This window comes from Oncorhynchus nerka, linkage group LG21, assembly GCF_034236695.1.
Source record: "Oncorhynchus nerka isolate Pitt River linkage group LG21, Oner_Uvic_2.0, whole genome shotgun sequence".
Lineage (NCBI taxonomy): Eukaryota > Metazoa > Chordata > Actinopteri > Salmoniformes > Salmonidae > Oncorhynchus > Oncorhynchus nerka.
The window spans coordinates 16,999,633-17,018,146 of NC_088416.1; the positions used below are offsets into that span (position 1 = coordinate 16,999,633).

At 42.1% G+C, this 18,514-nt stretch overlaps 1 protein-coding gene across 4 annotated transcripts in view; it reads left to right on the forward strand.

The window, feature by feature from the left end:
* LOC115103977 (son of sevenless homolog 1-like) overlaps nucleotides 1–18,514 on the forward strand; it is an 81,401-nt gene that overhangs the window by 50,185 nt on the left and 12,702 nt on the right. For all 4 annotated transcript variants that reach the window (XM_029625069.2, XM_029625070.2, XM_029625071.2 and 1 more), the window contains exons 11-14: nucleotides 9,698–9,779; nucleotides 12,851–12,973; nucleotides 13,522–13,625; nucleotides 13,778–14,000. In XM_029625069.2, coding sequence (XP_029480929.1) covers nucleotides 9,698–9,779; nucleotides 12,851–12,973; nucleotides 13,522–13,625; nucleotides 13,778–14,000 — 532 coding nt within the window. The remainder of the gene's footprint in view (nucleotides 1–9,697; nucleotides 9,780–12,850; nucleotides 12,974–13,521; nucleotides 13,626–13,777; nucleotides 14,001–18,514) is intronic.

Below are 18,514 nucleotides of genomic sequence, written 5' to 3' on the forward strand. Positions count from 1 at the left end.
ATGAAAGCTTGTTCTATTGCCAACATGACTAGCTAAGTTATAAAACACTATCTTACGGTGTTAGGCTTTCACGGGGCAATTCAGAGAAACAGATCGTAATTTTGGTGCGCATAGAAAAGAGTCATGCGTTAGACCGTTAGGTTCTAATTTTTCAGAGTAAATAACTCACGGACACTAGAGAAGCTTAACCAAGTTTAATATCCCACTTAAGACACTCCTCCTTCTCTCCAATCCTTACAACCCTTATTATTCCCTTCAGGGGATCTGACCTGACCTCCTGACCTCAACCTCTCCTTTGCCTAATCCACAGATGTCCACCTGCTTCCCCTATAGCAATCTTTTGATCTCCTCCCGTCCACCCAGCACATTCCACAGGCACTGTCTTTCTACAGATCTCGCTCCTTTGTATACGATATATGATCTATCATGTCTTTAATATCTCAATGTTCAAAGTTTAGAATCCAATGAGACAAACATGCTCATTCTGTTCAGAACAACCTAGGGTATGACACCATGTCATCTTGTAATTGTACATCAAACATAGTGATCATAAATGTTGACACTGCATGTTATTGTATAGCCACTGTGTTCCAATTTAGGCGCTTACCAGTGCCCAAATATGCCATTTTCAACCCGTATACAGGTACGAGTGTAAAGGGCTACAGGGAGCAGGAAGTAGACATGGGTCACATCTCAAATGGCTCCCTCTCCACATTTAATTTCTTTGAAATGAGAGAACTGGACAGGCGAAAGTGAATGCCAAGAAGCCTAGATATTTTCTGTATCTTTAAAAAAATACTAACTATTAGGGCCTGGTCTCTTACTCACGTGTTCCCACCATTGTACACCTCCATTGTTTGTGTTTATGTAATATGCACTTGCCCAGTGCCTGTTCCTGTTATCACCTTGTTGTTCTACACACCAAACCTTGAGCTTGGCACACTCAGTTTATGCCTAAACATAAAAGACAAGATAGTGGAAGGCCTTTTTCTTCCCCCCACTTTCGTCATCCCCGCATCCATTTATAGCTGTTTTCACACGGCTTGTAAATATTTGGCCACACTTGACGTCAGAGTGCGGGATGTGATGACCTGCTTTGTTTCAGTGTCAGTTTAGCTCCAGATAACACAGCGAGAACTGATAAAGAACAAAAAAACAAGAGGAAGAAGCCTATTTATCTTCACTTCGCCATTTTGTAAGTGACCGGTAGTAGCAGATCTTTCCTGCCTGTTTAGTGTTTAAAGGGGAAGTTCAGTATCCTCACCTTGTGTGTAGCTGTTTAAAGAGAACCAAGCCATGGATTACAGTTTCCCATAGACTACTTTCAGGGTCATGAACCGTCTAGCATCATGTTATAAAATACTAAACTTCCCCTTTCCCTCACAGCCCTTTGTGGAGTGTTGGTGAGCTAGCCATTAGTGTTGGTGAGGTAATCACTTTGCAGACTTCAGTGGCACCTGAACTCCTTTAGTGATTCCTCACTAAAGCCAAACAACAACAAAAATCCATTACTTTTGGAATGTTCATGAAATGTAATCCATAATATAGTTCTTTTAGAGGAAGAATTGTTGACATATATTTGTATCTAGAAGTTGGCATATTTATTACATTTTTGCCTAATAATAATTTATGAATATTGAAATATAAAAATGTAAACATGAATATTGAAAATATAACTTTTTTGATTTGGCTAATTTTTCAATATATTGTGGAACATAATAGGCTCTACAGGAATATCAAAGTTCCAGACTGGGATCTCTACTAGTTTTAAAGTTATGGCCCATTTTATTCAGAGAAATTGGCATAGTAACCAATTACAGCCCTCCTTTTACTTGAATCATTGCACATCCTGCATATCACCATTTTTAATAAATGTTCACTTTCACTGTTGGTAATATCAGAGATATGCCCGTAGAATAGACTATATTATGCTCAACAATATATATATATATATATTTTTTTAAATGCAAATCAAACATTTATTCATGTTTATATTTTTTATATTTAATATGTGTTTATATTTTTCAAGAATGTATGAAAAAGTGATTGAAACCAAAATACTACTCATATTACAGAGCAAGTGATAAATCTTCATATGACACCAATGTTTGTTTAGTAGCATCTACAGATGAAACACTATGGAGTCTTAAAGGAGGCCTGGATAAGGCCAAAATGTCAGAAAAATGCCAACTTGTATTAAATATTTCTCAATTATGCTTTTAAGACACATGTCAACAATCCTTCAACCAAAGGACACTTTTATGGACTATATTTTGTGAAAATGTAAAAAATTATGGTCTTTCTTTGTCTGGGTTTCGCTAGGAATCGCTCTTAAGAAAGGCTGAATGACCCAGCACACACAGCAGTTGTTAGACCATGGGATCTGTATTCTTCTCTACTGACGGGTGCCATTGTACCTAACCAGATACAAAGCTGCGATTGGACTAATAAGCTCTTCATTCATTAAAAGTAATGATGTCATTTTGGGGAAATAAATCACCAAATTCAATCACTCAAAGTCCAAGTGGATGTGGGCTCTGGTAATCCTGGGAGCAAAACATTTAGGCCAAGCGCTTTTGAATTTATTCTGTTTCTATGCATTGTTATTCAATGTCATGCAAACATACAGGTGTTGTATAAAATCTTCTTAAAAACACACGTTTTCCTTTGTTTAGCACGGAAGCCTTCCTGAACTCTTACACAAGTTTGAGTTTCATCTTGTTTGTCTCTGGATGTCTAGAGCAGTGTTTCTCAACTGTGGTAAGTGAGTACCCCCAAACTGTACACATTTTTGTTGAAGCACACCCGATTCAACTCACCCAAGTGCTTGATGATTAGTTGACGAGTTGGTTCAGGTGTGCTTGTCCTGGGCTACACCAAACCTTTGTGCTGTTGGGGAGTAGTGAAGGACTGGAGTTAAAAAACACTGGTCCAAGGTTAATGCAGCACAATACAAAGCCAGAAGAGAACATTCCTCTTATGGGTGGACTGTCCAGCTCACACCCCTGTGTAAACTTCCTCCCCCGAATAAAGAGTAGGGTGTAAATTTAGGCCACTATTTTCCTTTTTAGTGTTCAACCGTCTGTGTGCCACTGATTTCAAATAAGCCAAGGGAAACCAGCCTTTTGAGGAAAAGTGTGTTTGTGTGCCCAGGGTAATTTGAAAAGGGGGAAAAAGGTGCTTCCTGTACGATGCACCTCATGCCTGGATACACACCCTACTCCCACCCAGGAGATAGCAGCGAGGGACAACACACTTTCTCTCTTATCTCTCTGTCCTGACTATCTGCATTACAATTTGCATGGATCTACGCTTCTCTTTTCCCATAAATTGTCATCAAGAATCCATATAGTCCATGAGCCAGGAGGGTCGGTCGGGTTCACTTGGGATGGCGATGTCTCATAGTGATTTTTTTTAAGGTCAATGTCCCAAGAGTAAGAAAATGTGTGATAGCAGTGCAGCAATGGTAGCTTTCTGCGTGTTATCTTTCATCCCTCCGTCCCATCAATTTTTCCCATTTTACCCTATGACAAACAATATCAGTATTGCTCACTTGTTCTCTTTAATCTTATATCATTTGAAAGCTTAGAGATTCAGACACATTTTCGGAATGTTCGGGTCAGCAGAACTTTGACCATTGACCTCTATGGTACATAGCAGCAGTGGTGGAAAAAATACTCAATTGTTACACTTGATACCACAGAAAATGACTCAAGTAAAAGTGAAAGTCACCCCAGTAAAATACTACTTGAGTAAAAGTCTAAAAGTATTTGGTTTTAAATATACTTTTTAAAATGTATTTATATATTTTTATTTATCCTTTATTTTACCAGGTAAATTGACTGAGAACACGTTCTCATTTGCAGCAACGACCTGGGGAATAGTTACAGGGGAGAGGGGGATTTATGAGCCAATTGTATACTGGGGATTATTAGGTGACCGTGATGGTTTGAGGGCCAGATTGGAAATTTAGTCAGGACACCGGGGTTCACACCCCTACTCTTACGATAAGTGCCATGGGATCTTTAATGACCTCAGAGAGTCAGGACACCCGTTTAACATCCCACCCGAAAGACGGCACCCTACACAGGGCAGTGTCCTCAATCACTACCCTGGGGCATTGGGATGTTATTTAGACCAGAGGAAAGAGTGCCTCCAACTGGCCCTCCAACAACACACTTCAGTATCAAATGTAAATGGAACTGCTAAAATGTACTTAAGTATCAAAAGTAAAAGTATAAACCATTTCAAATTCCGTATATTAAGCAAACCAGACGGCACAATTCTTATTTTTATGTTTTTTATTGACGGATAGCCAGGGGCACACTCCATCACTCAGACATAATTTACAAACAAAGCATTTGTGTTTAGTGAGTCCACCAGATCAGAGGCAGTAGGGATGACCAGGGATATACTCTTGATAAGTGTGAATTTGACAATTTTCCTGTCAAAATATAGTACTTTAGGGTGTCAGGGAAAATGTATGTAAAAAGTACATTTATTTTCTTTAGGAATGTAGTGAAGTAAAAGTTGGCAAAAAATATGAATAGTAAAATAAAGTACAGATACCCCAGATATTTTTACTTAACTTGGCATATCAGTCTTTTTGGGTAGGACTCTACAAGCTTGACACACCTGTATTTGTGGAGTTTCTCCCATTCTTCTCTGCAGATCCTCTCAAGCTCTGTAAGGTTGGATGGGGAGCGTCGCTGCACAGCTATTTTCAGGTCTCTTCAGAGATGTTAGATCGGGTTGAATTCCGGGCTATGGCTGGGCCATTCAAGAACATTTAGAGACTAGTCCCGAAGCCACTCATGTGTTGTCTTGGCTTTGTGCTTAGCGTTGTTGTCCTGTTGGAAGGTGAACCTTTGCCCCAGTCTAAGGTCCTGAGCGCACTGAAGTCGGTTTGCATCAAGGATCTCTCTGTACTTTGCTCCGTTCATCTTTCCCTTCATCCTGACAAGTTGCCCAGTCTGCTGCTGAAAACACTTGGCATTCCGGCCAAAGAGTTCAATCTGGTTTTATCAGACCAGAGAATCTTGTTTCTCATGGTCAGAGTCCTTTAGGTGCCTTTTGGCAAACTCCAAGCAAACTGTCATGGGCCTTTTTACTGAGGAGTGGCTTCTCTTCTGGCCACTCTGCCATAAAGGCCTGATTGGTGGAGTGCTGCAGAGATGCTTGTCCTTCTGGAATGTTCTCCCATCTCCACAGAGGAACTCTGGAGCTCTGTCAGAGTGACCATGAGTGTTCTTGGTCACCTCACTGACCAAGGCCCTTCTACCCGGATTGCTCAGTTTGGCCTGGCGGCCAACTCGAGGAGGAGTGTTGGTGGTTCCAAACTTCTTCTATTTAAGAATGATTGAGGCCACTGTGTTCTTTGGGACCTTCAATGCTGCAGAAATGTTTTGGTACCCTTCCCTAGATCGGTTTCTCGACACAATCCTGTCTCGGAACTCTACAGACAATTCCTTTGACCTCATGGCTCTGACATGCACTGTCAACTGAGAGACCTTATATAGACAGGTGTGTGCCTTTCCAAATCATGTCCAATTAATTGAATGTACCACAGGTGGACTTAAATCAAGTTGTAGAAACATCTCAAGGATGATCAATGGAAACATGATGCACCTGAGCTCAATTTCAAGTCTCATAACAAAGGGTCTGAATACTTATGTAAATAAGGTATTTCTGTTTTTTATTTGTAATACATTTGCTAACATTTCTAAAAACCTGCTTTCGCTTTGTCATTATAGGGTATTGTATGTAGATTAACTATTTTTATGTAATCCATTTTAGAATAAGGCTGTAAATGTAACAAAATGTGTAAAAAGTCAAGGGGTCTGAATACTTTTCGTGTGTGTGTGTGAGAGAGACCATTTGTTCACACACATATAACATGCACACACATTTATACTGACTCTACACAACTCAAAAGTTTGGACACACCTACTCATTCAAGGGTTTTTCTTTATTTTTACTATTTTCTACATTGTAGAATAGTAGTGAAGACATCAAAACTATGAAATAACACATGGAATCATGTAGTAACCAAAAAAGTGTTAAACAAATGAAAATATATTTGAGAATCTTTAAAGTAGCCACCCTTTGCTTTGCACTCTTGGCATTCTCTCAACCAGTTTTATGAGGAATGCTTTTCCAACAGTCTTGGAGTTCACACATACGCTGAGTGCTTGTTGGCTGCTTTTCCTTCACTCTGCGGTCCAACTCATCCCAAACAATCTCAATTTGGTTGAGGTCAGGTGATTGGAGGCCAGTACATCTGATGCAGCACTCCATCACTCTCCTTCTTGGTCAAATAGTCCTTACACAGCCTGGAGGTGTGTTGGGTCATTGTCCTGCTGAAAAACAAATGATAGCGTTTTGATGTTGGTGTGCTGTGCCTTTTTTTTTCTCCACACATAGTGTTGTGTGTTCCTTCCAAACAACTCAACTGTAGTTTAATCTGTCCACAGAATATTTTGCCAGTAGCACTGTGGAACATCCAGGTGCTCTTTTGCGAATTTCAGACGTGCAGCAATGGTTTTTTTTGGACAGCAGTGACTTCTTCCGTGTTGTCCTCCCATAAACACTATTCTTGTTTAGTGTTTTACGTATTCTAGACCCGTCAACAGAGATGTTAGCATCTTCCAGAGATTTCTGTAAGTCTTTAGCTGACACTCTAGGATTCTTAACCTCATTGAGAATTCTGCACTGGGCTCTTGCACTCATCATTTCAGGACGGCCACTCCTAGGGAGAGTAGCAACAGTGCTGACCTTTCTCCATTTATACACAATTTGACTTACTGTGGACTGATGAACATCAAGACTTTTAGAGATACTTTTGTAACCCTTTCCAGATTTATGCAAGTCAACAATTCTTAATCTTAGGTCTTCTGAGATCTCTTTTGTTCGAGGCATGGTTCACATCAGGCAATGCTTCTTGTGAATAGCAAACTCAAATGTTTTCGAGTGTTTTTTTATAGGGAAAGGCAGCTCTAACCAACAACTCCACTCTCTTCTCGTTGATTGAAATTCACGTTAGCTGACTCCTGACCCCAAAAGTCATTAGCCTTGGGGTTCACATACTTTTTCCAACCTACACTGTGAGTGTTTAAATTATCTATTCAATATAGACAAGAAAAATACAATAATTTGTGTTACTAGTTTAAGCACAGTATGTTTGTCTATTGTTGTGACTAAGAGGAAGATGCTGAAATCCAGGTAATTCCAAAAGGTTCACATACTTTTTCGTGTGTGTGATAACTAAATAAGGTTTGGGGTGTTAAAACGTTTTCAGTGTAAACTTAAACGTTTAAAACCAGATATAAAGTATGTAGAAAAGATAATGGAGCTGTATATTTTTTTAATAAGATCATCTTTGAGAACTAACAACCACCAGAATAACTGTCTGAAATACATTTTGTTAGAAAGTTTGAGTTACTCAGATAGTATAAGAACACAGCAAGGGCCACGGCAAAATGTGTAGTATTGCAGGAAATTGGCAATAAAACTGTCATTATCTCTCTGCCCCATTGCAAAATGTGTAGAATTGCAGGAAATTGGCAATAAAACTGTCATCTCTCTGCCCCATTGCAAAATGCGTAGAATTGCAGGAAGATAACTTTAAAGTAACTACCCAGTGAAAATCAAACCTTTATAAGTTAATATTCTGTTATGTCATACCCAAATAATGTGGTTGACTTGTCCTATACTTGTATTTGTGGTCAAAGCCACTGCAGTGTGTATGTCGGTGGTGGGGAGGGCAGGCGGGTGATCTATTTTTAAGCGTGTGTGGTGGAGTGGCAGCTGCGTGCGTCAGAGCAGCGTCTGTTTCCTGGCTGAAATAGTTTCAGGCCGATTGTTTGTAAATCCGCACTGAGGCAGCTATTGTCCAACCCCAGCCAGACCCCAGTGAAAGGGCTTGGACAGATCCAACATATGAACCACGACCTTCGGTCCTGTTCACCCGCATAATCACAGTATCAGCACTCCTAATATACACACAGACCTGGGTCATGTTCACTCGGGAATGTTTGACATTTTGTTTGTCTGTTTTCTTCTGTTTGGTGCCTAATAAACATGACATTGGTTGGCATATCTTAGACTGTTAACTTAATAGTTATAAGACATATAGCTAGCAAACAGTAGCGAATTAAAAAAAAAAAGTAATCACCGCAAAGTCATGAAAGAACAATAGCTACTTGCACACTGCTGTTCCCACATGCTTCAAGAGGGCCACCATTGTTCCTGTTCCCAAGAAAGCTAAGGTAACTGAGCTAAACGACTAGCACTCACTTCCGTCATCATGAAGTGCTTTGAGAGACTAGTCAAGGACCATATCACCTCCACCCTACCTGACACCCTAGACCCACTCCAATTTGCTTACCGCCCCAATAGGTTCACAGACGACGCAATCGCAACCACACTGCACACTGCCCTAACCCATCTGGACAAGAGGAATACCTATGTGAGAATGCTGTTCATCGACGACAGCTCAGCATTTAACACCATAGTACCCTTAAACTCGTCATCAAGCTCGAGACCCTGGGTCTCGACCTCGCCCTGTGCAACTGTGTACTGGACTTCCTGACGGGCCGTCCCCAGGTGGTGAGGGTAGGTAACAACATCTCCACCCCACTGTTCCTCAACACTGGGGCCCCACAAGGGTGCGTTCTGAGCCCTCTCCTGTACTCCCTGTTCACCCACGACTGCGTGGCCATGCACGCCTCCAACTCAATCATCAAGTTTGCGGACGACACTACAGTGATAGGCTTGATTACCAACAACTACGAGACGGCCTACAGGGAGGAGGTGAGGGCCCTCGGAGTGTGGTGTCTGGAAAATAACCTCACACTCAACGTCAACAAAACAAACAAAACAAAGGAGATGATTGTGGACTTCAAGAAGCAGCAGAGCGAGCACTCCCCTATCCACATTGACGGGACAGTACTGGAGAGGGTAGTAAGTTTTAAGTTCCTCGGTGTACACATCACGGACAAACTGAATTGGTCCACCCACACAGACAGCGTTGTGAAGAAGGCGCAGCACCGCCTCTTCAACCTCAGGAGGCTGAAGAAATTCGGCTTGTCACCAAAAGCAGAAGGCCATAAAGATCATCAAGGACAACAACCACCCGAGCCACTGCCTGTTCACCCCGCTATCATCCGGAAGGCGAGGTCAGTACAGGTGCATCAAAGCAGGGACCGAGAGACTGAAAAACAGCTTCTATCAAGGCCATCAGACTGTTAAACAGCCACCACTAACATTGAGCGGCTGCTGCCAACATACTGGCTCAACTCCAGCCACTTTAATAATGGAAATTGATGTAAAAAATGTATCACTAGCCACTTTAAACAATGCCACTTAATATAATATTTACATACCCTACATTACTCATACCATATGTATATACTGTACTCTGTACCATCTACTGCATCTTGCCTATGCCGTTCTGTACCATCACTCATTCATATATCTTTATGTACATATTCTTTATCCCTTTACACTTGTGTGTATATGGTAGTAGTTGTGGAATTGTTAGGTTAAATTACTCGTTGGTTATTACTGCGTTGTCGGAACTAGAAGCACACGCATTTCGCTACACTCGCATTAACATCTGCTAACATGTGTATGTGACAGATAAATTTGATTTGAATAACAAAATGGCTGACAATTCCCTTGTTTTTCCTTCTTGCAGATCCAAATTTCGTCCGAACATTTCTAACAACCTACAGGTCCTTCTGTAAACCTCAGGAGCTGCTGGGTCTTCTTATGGAGAGGTGAGTATGTTGATGCCATTCTAGGATTGGCCTCCACTGTTATTATTCTATGAACCGCCTTTGTGTCTAATATTGTATCATATTTTTCTAAATCAGATACTTTGCCTTTCACTTTGGCAAATGTTTTCAGTCAACAAGGCATTCGTCTGTGCTCGTTGACTCTGACCTTTGTCAGAACAAAGACAGAGATGTATTCATCATGGACAATATATTCCCATATACATTTTTGAAACGAGGGCTGTCCCCGACTAAAATAATTATTGGTCAAGCGAGAGTCGTCAGTTTTATTAGACTAATCGATTGGTCTAAATTTTTAAAACGTATATTTTTCCATATAAAGACACACACCCTATGTGTTTTGATAAAATCAACTATGTAGCTTGTCTGATGATTTAAACACACTGTTTGATGAAATAATTAAGACACACAAATGACTCAAGAGGGAGCCAGAGATCAAGATGGCCTCCTCCTCCCGCTGCTGCTGGCCTTCTCAAAATTCTGCCTTTACTTTCCTGAAGTTGCCGGTAATAGGCTACACAAGGGGTCGGCAACTTTTTCCATTTGGAGTGCCAATTTATGCCAGCTATTATTTTCAATTAACAGTTTAATTTAATTTATAATAAAGTCTTTGTATCTCAAAATCATTGTCATGTGGTTCATCTAAGTTATATCTAAATGAAAATAATAAACATCTAAAAGTAACTTTTGCCATTGCCAACTATGTAAAAAAAATAGTCTAAAGCCAACAAATAAAAACATTGCAGCCTGCAGGTAGAAAATATCCTGATTTAAAAAAATGTATATCCTATAAATCACTTTGGCTAAGCATAGCCTGTCTGCAACGAACTTGAAACATTGTATCAACTAGGCTATCAACTGGATACACAGAGGCTCTCGTGCTAGCAAACTTGCAACATTGTAATGTTCTGGGCCAGTGAGCTTGAGACACAGCTATAGGGATAAGAAGTAATCAGGTATTTTATGACGTTTGCACTGGATCAGAGCGTTACATTTTTCCCTTTCATGCTGAGTGCTTATTGAAAGGGAGAGAGATGGATTTTTTTTATACATTGAGGAACCATTGTCATTCTCAATAAAAAAACACACCTTTACTCACTGTTTGAGGTGAATGTGCGGGGGTACTGGTTAGTCAAGGTAATTGTGGTAACATGTATATGTAGGTAGAGTTAAAGTGACGATGCATAGATAATAACCAGTAGCAGCAGTGTAACAGAGGGGGGGAGACTATGCAAATAGTTTGGGTAGCCATTTGATTAGCTGGTCAGGAGTCTTATGGCTTGGGGGTAGAAGCTGTTAAAGAAGCCTCTTGGACCTAGACTTGGCGTGCCGGGACTGCTTTCCGTGCGGTAGCAGAAAGAACAGTCTGACTAGGGTGGCTATAGTCTTTGATGATTTTTAGGGCCTTCCTCTGACACCGCCTGGTATAGAGGTCCTGGATGGCAGGAAGCTTGGGCCCAATGATGTACTGGGCCGTACGCACTACCCTCTGTAGTGCCTTGCGGTCGGAGGCCGAGCAGTTGCCATAACAGGCTGTGATGCAATCCATGAGGATGCTCTTGATGGTGCAGCTGTGTAGAACCTTTTGAGTATCTGAGGACCCATGGCAAATCTTTTCAGTCTCCTGAGGGGGAATAGGTTTTGTCGTGCCCTCTTCACGGCTGTCTTGGTGTGCTTGGACCATGTTAGTTTGTTGCTGATGTGGACGGTCAGGAAGGAACTTGAAGCTCTCAACCTGCTCCACTACAGCCCCGTTGATGAGAATGTGGGTGTGCTCTGTCCTCATTTTCCTGTAGTCCACGATCATCTCCTTTGTCTTGATCACATTGAAGGAGAGGTTGTTGTCCTTGCACCACACGGTCAGGTCTCTGAACTCCTCCCTATAGGCTGTCTCGTCATTGTCGGTGATCAGGCCTACCACTGTTGTCATCAACAAACTTAATGATGGTGTTGGAGTTGTGCCTGGCCGTGCAGTCATGAGTGAACAGGGAGTACAGGAGGGGACTGAGAATGCACCCCTGAGGGGCCCCCTTGTTGAGGATCAGAGTGGCGGATGTGTTGTTATCTACCCTTACCACCTGCGAGATGCCCCTCTGGAATTACATTATCCAGTTTCAGAGGGGGTGTTTAGTCCCAGGGTCCATAGCTTAGTGAGAACTTTGAGGGCACTATGTTGTTTAATGCTGAGCTGTATTCAATGAATAGCATTCTCTCATAGGTGTTCCTTTTGTCCAGGTGTGAAAGGGCAGTGTGGAGTGTAATAGAGATTGCATCATCTGTGGGTCTGTTGGTGCAGTATGCAAATTGGAGTGGGTCTAGGGTTTCTGGGATAATGGTGTTGATGTGAGCCATGACCAGCCTTGCAAAGCATTTCATGGCTACAGATGTCAGTGCTACAAGTCGGTAGTCATTTAGGCAGGTTACCTTAGTGTTCTTGGGCACAGGGATTATGGTGGTCTGCTTGAAACATGTTGGTATTACAGACTCAGACAGGTAGAGGTTGAAAATGTCAGTGAAGACACTTGCCAGTTTGTCAGTGCATGCTCGGAGTACACGTCCTGGTAATCCGCCTTGTGAATGTTGACTTATTTAAAGGTCTTACTCACATCAGCTGTGGAGAGTGTGACATCACAGTCATCCGGAACAGCATGTTTCAGTGTTACTTGCCTCGAAGCGAGCATATAAGTAATTTAGTTCCTCTGGTAGGCTTGTGTCACTCGTGCAGCTCTCGGCTGTGCTTCCCTTTGTAGTCTGTAATAGTTTGCAAGCCCTGCCACATCCGACGAGCATCGGAGCCTGTGTTGTACGATTCGATCTTAGTCCTGTATTGATGCTTCGCCTATTTGATGGTTCGTTGGATTCACTGTGGGGAAGACGTCCTCAATGCACTTATTGCTAAAGCCAGTGACTGATGTGGTGTGCTCCTCAATGCCATCGGAAGACTCCCGGAACATATTCCAGTCTGGAACCTCTACTGTCTGGTTAAAGGTGTATCCCAGATTCCACACTGCTGTGTCTTCTCAGTTGTGATTTTGTTTTCTGGAACCTTCTAGGTTTGAAATTCCCGAGCCAAAGCCTACAGAGGCGGACCAGATGGCCATAGAGAACGGAGACCAACCTCTCAGCGCCGAACTCAAACGATTTCGCAAGGAGTTTGTCCAGCCAGTCCAACTCCGGTACCTCTGCACCCCTCCCCATTTACCACACCTAATTCCAGAGGTTGTGTTCATTAGGGACTATAACAGAAAACATTCAACAACAACAAAAAGTTATTCTTGGACAAGTCGAGGTAGCCCCTGTCTGTTTTCTTTCATTTTGGTGCCTAATGAACATGACCTAGGGGTCAACAGTACATCCTGGTTTTCTTGTGATACACTTGGAAGGTAGTCTTTCCTGATTAGCAGAGAAAGGTTTTTGCTTTTTTAATGCTGGGCTGAAACAAAAGCATGCAGTCTTTACATTTTTTTTTGTTATGCTCCATATACTGTGCTTTCGGGAAGTATTCAGATCCCTTCCCCTTTTCCACTTTTTGTTACGTTATAGCCTTATTCTAAAATATATATAATTTTTTTAATGTAAAAATCCTCATCAATTTACACATGATACTGCATAATGACAAGCGGCAGATTTATTTGTTTTTTAGGTCAGGATTTGTAGTTAGCGCTCTGTTCCTGGTCTGTAACTGGTATCTTAACTGGTTTTGACCTACTCGCTCTTCCTGCAGGGTATTGAATGTATGTCGCCACTGGGTGGAGCACCACTTCTATGACTTTGAGCGGGACTGTCAGTTACTCAAGTGTCTGGAGGAGTTCATTGCATTGGTGCGAGGTATGTGTGGATAAATTGGGGCAAAGACTTTCTCTTCTTTTGTTGCATATCCTCTCTTTTTTTCTTATTTTCCTCTCGTCTCTTCCTCTCTCGTATCTCTCCTCTACTTCTCTTCTCTGAGTGACAATCTCCCTCTCTGTGACCCCTCCCAGGCAAGGCCATGAAGAAGTGGGTGGAGTCCATTACCAAGATCATCCAGAGGAAGAAGCAAGCACAGGCCAATGGGCCCAGCCACAACATTACCTTCGAGAGCTCGCCACCTCCCATCGAGTGGCACCTCAGCAAGTCGGGCCAGACAGACCAGTTTGACCTCATGACCCTCCACCCCATTGAGATCGCCCGGCAGCTCACACTGCTCGAGTCCGACTTCTACAGGTAGGCCTACAGTACCGTATTGCTGTCCACGGCAGTTCTTTTATTTTTTCCATTTTGTTCCAGTCCAGTACTAAAGCACCTCAATTTATCACTGGCTTGATGATTCCTTGGATGAGCTGTGTAAGTGGTGGACTAGAGCAAAAATGTGACTCACCACCTGGATTCGGTGCGATGTAGCAAAATTTGAAATGGTGTCTTTTACATACTAAAGTATAGACTCAAAGATAGAAAATGGTTTATCATACACTCTGCTTTGAAAGTTGATGAACTTGTAACACCACTTTTGAGAAAATGGCCCTTGAATGTTTTTGGACACCTACTTGGAGAGCTCTTCTTTGTCTACACCCATTCAGCATTGTTCACACCCTCTTAAGCCTTAACCCAACCCATCTCTTGAAGGATTAAATGTGAGGCCATGTGTTAAACAGAGTGAATATTGTAGTAAACAACTGAGGATTTCAAGACAAAGAGTGCTAAAAGTAGTAGCCTACAATAAGGAAAAGCTCCAGCTAAAAATACACTATCTAGTCCTTGTCCTATATCCTAATTTGACTTTGGTGCAGGTCATGTTCTTCACATTACCATCTCTGGTAAAAACACACTATTTCAAATAAAATCAATGTTTTTGTCACATGCACAGGATACAGAAGGTGTAAATGGTACAGTGAAATTGTTACTTGCATATTTGAATAGTAGCAATATCAAAAATAGAAAGGCCAGAATTCTGGAGTTTCCTCTTCGCTATTGATGTTGAGACTGGTGTTTTGCAGGTACTATTTAATGAAGCTGCCAGTTGAGGACTTGTGAGGCGTCTGTTTCTCAAACTAGACACTAATGTACTTGTCCTTTTGCTCAGTTGTGCACCGGGGCCTCCCACTCCTCTTTCTATTCTGGTTAGAGACGGTCTGCGCTGTTCTGTGAAGGGAGTAGTACACAGCGTTGTACGAGATCTTCAGTTTCTTGGACATTTCTCACATGGATTAGCCTTGATTTCTCAGAACAATAATAGACTGACAAGTTTCAGAAGAAAGGGCTATGTTTCTTCCCATTTTGAGCCTGTAATCGAACCCATAAATGCTGATGCTACAGATACTCAACTAGTCTAAAGAAGGCCAGTTTTATTGCTTCTTTAATCAGAACAACAGTTTTCAGCTGTGCTAACATAATTGCAAAAGTGTTTTCTAATGAGCCTTTTAAAATTATAAAGTTGGATTTGCTAACACAACCTGCCATTAGAACACAGTAGTGATGGTTACTGATAATGGGCCTCTGTACGTCTACGTAGATATTCCATAAAATAAAATGAGCTGTTTCCAGCTACAATAGTCATTTACAACATTAACAATGTCTTCACTGTATTTCTGATCAATTTGATGTTATTTTAATGGACAAAAAAAAAAGTTTTCTTTCAAAAACAAGGAGATTTCTAAGTGACCCCAAACTTTTGAACGGTAGTATACTTACACATACGTACGTACATACATACATTCATTCATTCATTCATTCATTCATACATACATACATACATACATACATACATACATACATACATACATACATACATACATACATACATACAGTTAGTTGAAGTTGGAAGTTTACATACAGTTAGTTGAAGTTGGAAGTTTACATACAGTTAGGTTGGAGTCATTAAAACTCATTTTTCAACCACTCCACAAATTTCTTGTTAACAAACTATAGTTTTGGCAAGTAGGTTAGGACACCTACTTTGTGCATGACACAAGTCATTTTTACAGCAATTGTTTACAGACAGATTATTTCACTTACAATTCACTGTATCACTATTCCAGTGGGTCAGAAGTTTACATACACTACGTTGACTGCCTTTAAACAGCTTGGAAAATTCCAGAAAATGATGTCATGGTTTAGAAGCTTCTGATCGGCTAATTGACATAATTTGAGTCAATTGGAGGTGTACTTGTGGATATATTTCAAGGCCTACCTTCAAACTCGGTGCCTCTTTGCTTGACATCATGGGAAAATCAAAAGAAATCAGCCAAGACCTCTGAGGGGGAAAAAAGTCTGGTTCATCCTTGGGAGCAATTTCCAAGGTACCACGTTCATCTCTACAAACAGTAGTTCGCAAGTATTAACACCATGGGACCACGTAGCCGTTATACCGCTCAAGGAGGAGACGCAATTCTGTCTCCTAGAGTTGAACGTACTTTGGTGCGAAAAGTGCAAATCAATCCCACAACAACAGCAAAGGACCTTGTGAAGATGCTGGAGGAAACGGGTACAAAAGTATCTATATCGACAGTAAAACGAGTCCTATATCGATACAACCTGAAAGGTCCGCTCCGCAAGGAAGAAGCCACCATAAACCACCATAAAAAAGCCAGACTACGGTTTGCAACTGCACAAAGATGGTACTTTTTAGAGAAATGTTCTTTGGTCTGATGAAACAAAAATAGAACTGTTTGGCCATAATGACCATTGTGTTATGTTTGGAGGGAAAAGGGGGAGGCTTGCATGTCGAAGAATACCATCCCAACCGTGAAGCACGAGGGTGGCAACATGGGGAGTGCTTTGCTGCAGGAGGGACTGGTGCACTTCACAAAATAGATGGCATCATGAGGTAGGAAAATTATGTGGATATGTTGAAGCAACATGGCTTAAGGACATCAAAGTCAAGGTATTGGAGAGGCCATCACAAAGCCCTGACCTCAATCCTAAAAAACATTTGTGGGCAGAGCTGAAAAAGCATGTGCGAGCAAGGAGGCCTACAAACCTGACTCAGTTACACCAGCTCTGTCAGGAGGAATGGGCCACAATTCACCCAACTTATTGTGGGAAGCTTGTGGAAGACTACCCAAAACATTTGACCCAAGTTAATCAATGTAAAGGCAATGCCACCAAATACAAATTGTAAACTTTTGACCCACTGGGAATTGATGAAAGAAATAAAAGCTTAAATAAATCTACACTAAATCTCTACTACACTGCTCAAAAAAATAAAGGGAACACTTAAACAACACAATGTTACTCCAAGTCAATCACACTTCTGTGAAATCAAACTGTCCACTTAGCAAGCAACACTGATTGACAATAAATTTCACATGCTGTTGTGCAAATGGAATAGACAACAGGTGGAAATTACAGGCAATTAGCAAGACACCCCCAATAAAGGAGTGGTTCTGCAGGTGGTGACCACAGACCACTTCTCAGTTCCTATGCTTCCTGGCTGATGTTTTGGTCACTTTTAAATGCTGGCGGTGCTTTCACTCTAGTGGTAGCATGAGACGGAGTCTACAACCCACACAAGTGGCTCAGGTAGTGCAGCTCATCCAGGATGGCACATCAATGAGAGCTGTGGCAAGAAGGTTTGCTGTGTCTGTCAGCGTAGTGTCCAGGGCATGGAGGCGCTACCAGGAGACAGGCCAGTACATCAGGAGACGTGGAGGAGGCCGTAGGAGGGCAACAACCCAGCAGCAGGACCGCTACCTCCGCCTTTGTGCAAGGAGGCGCACTGCCAGAGCCCTGCAAAATGACCTCCAGCAGGCCACAAATGTGCATGTGTCTGCTCAAACGGTCAGAAACAGACTCCATGAGGGTGGTATGAGGGCCCGACATACACAGTTGGTGGTTGTGCTTACAGCCCAACACCGTGCAGGACGTTTGGCATTTGCCAGAGGACACCAAGATTGGCAAATTTGCCACTGGCGCCCTGTGCTCTTCACAGATGAAAACAGGTTCACACTGAGCACATGTGACAGTCTGGAGACGCCGTGGAGAATGTTCTGCTGCCTGCAACATCCTCCAGCATGACCGGTTTGGCGGTGGGTCAGTCATGGTGTGGGGTGGCATTTCTTTGGGGGGCCGCACAGCCCTCCATGTACTCGCCAGAGGTAGCCTGACTGCCATTAGGTACCGAGATGAGATCCGCAGACCCCTTGTGAGACCATATGCTGGTGCGGTTGGCCCTGGGTTCCTCCTAATGCAAGACGATGCTAGACCTCATGTGGCTGGAGTGTGTCAGCAGTTCCTGAAAGAGGAAGGCATTGATGCTATGGACTGGCCCGCCCGTTCCCCAGACCTGAATCCAATTGAGCACATCTGGGACATCATGTCTTGCTCCATCCACCAATGCCACGTTGCACCACAGACTGTCCAGGAGTTGTCGGATGCTTTAGTCCAGGTCTGGGAGGAGATCCCTCAGGAGACCATCCGCCACCTCATCAGGAGCATGCCCAGGCATTGTAGGGAGGTCATACAGGCACGTGGAGGCCACACTCACTACTGAGCCTCATTTTGACTTGTTTTAAGGACATTACATCAAAGTTGGATCAGCCTGTAGTGTGGTTTTCCACTTTAATTTTGAGTGTGACTCCAAATCCAGACCTCCATGGGTTGATAAATTTGATTTCCATTGATAATTTTTGTGTGATTTTGTTGTCAACGCATTCAACTAAGTAAAGAAATAAGTATTTAATACTAATATTTCAATCATTCAGATCTAGGATGTATTATTTTAGTGTTCCCTTTTTTTTTTG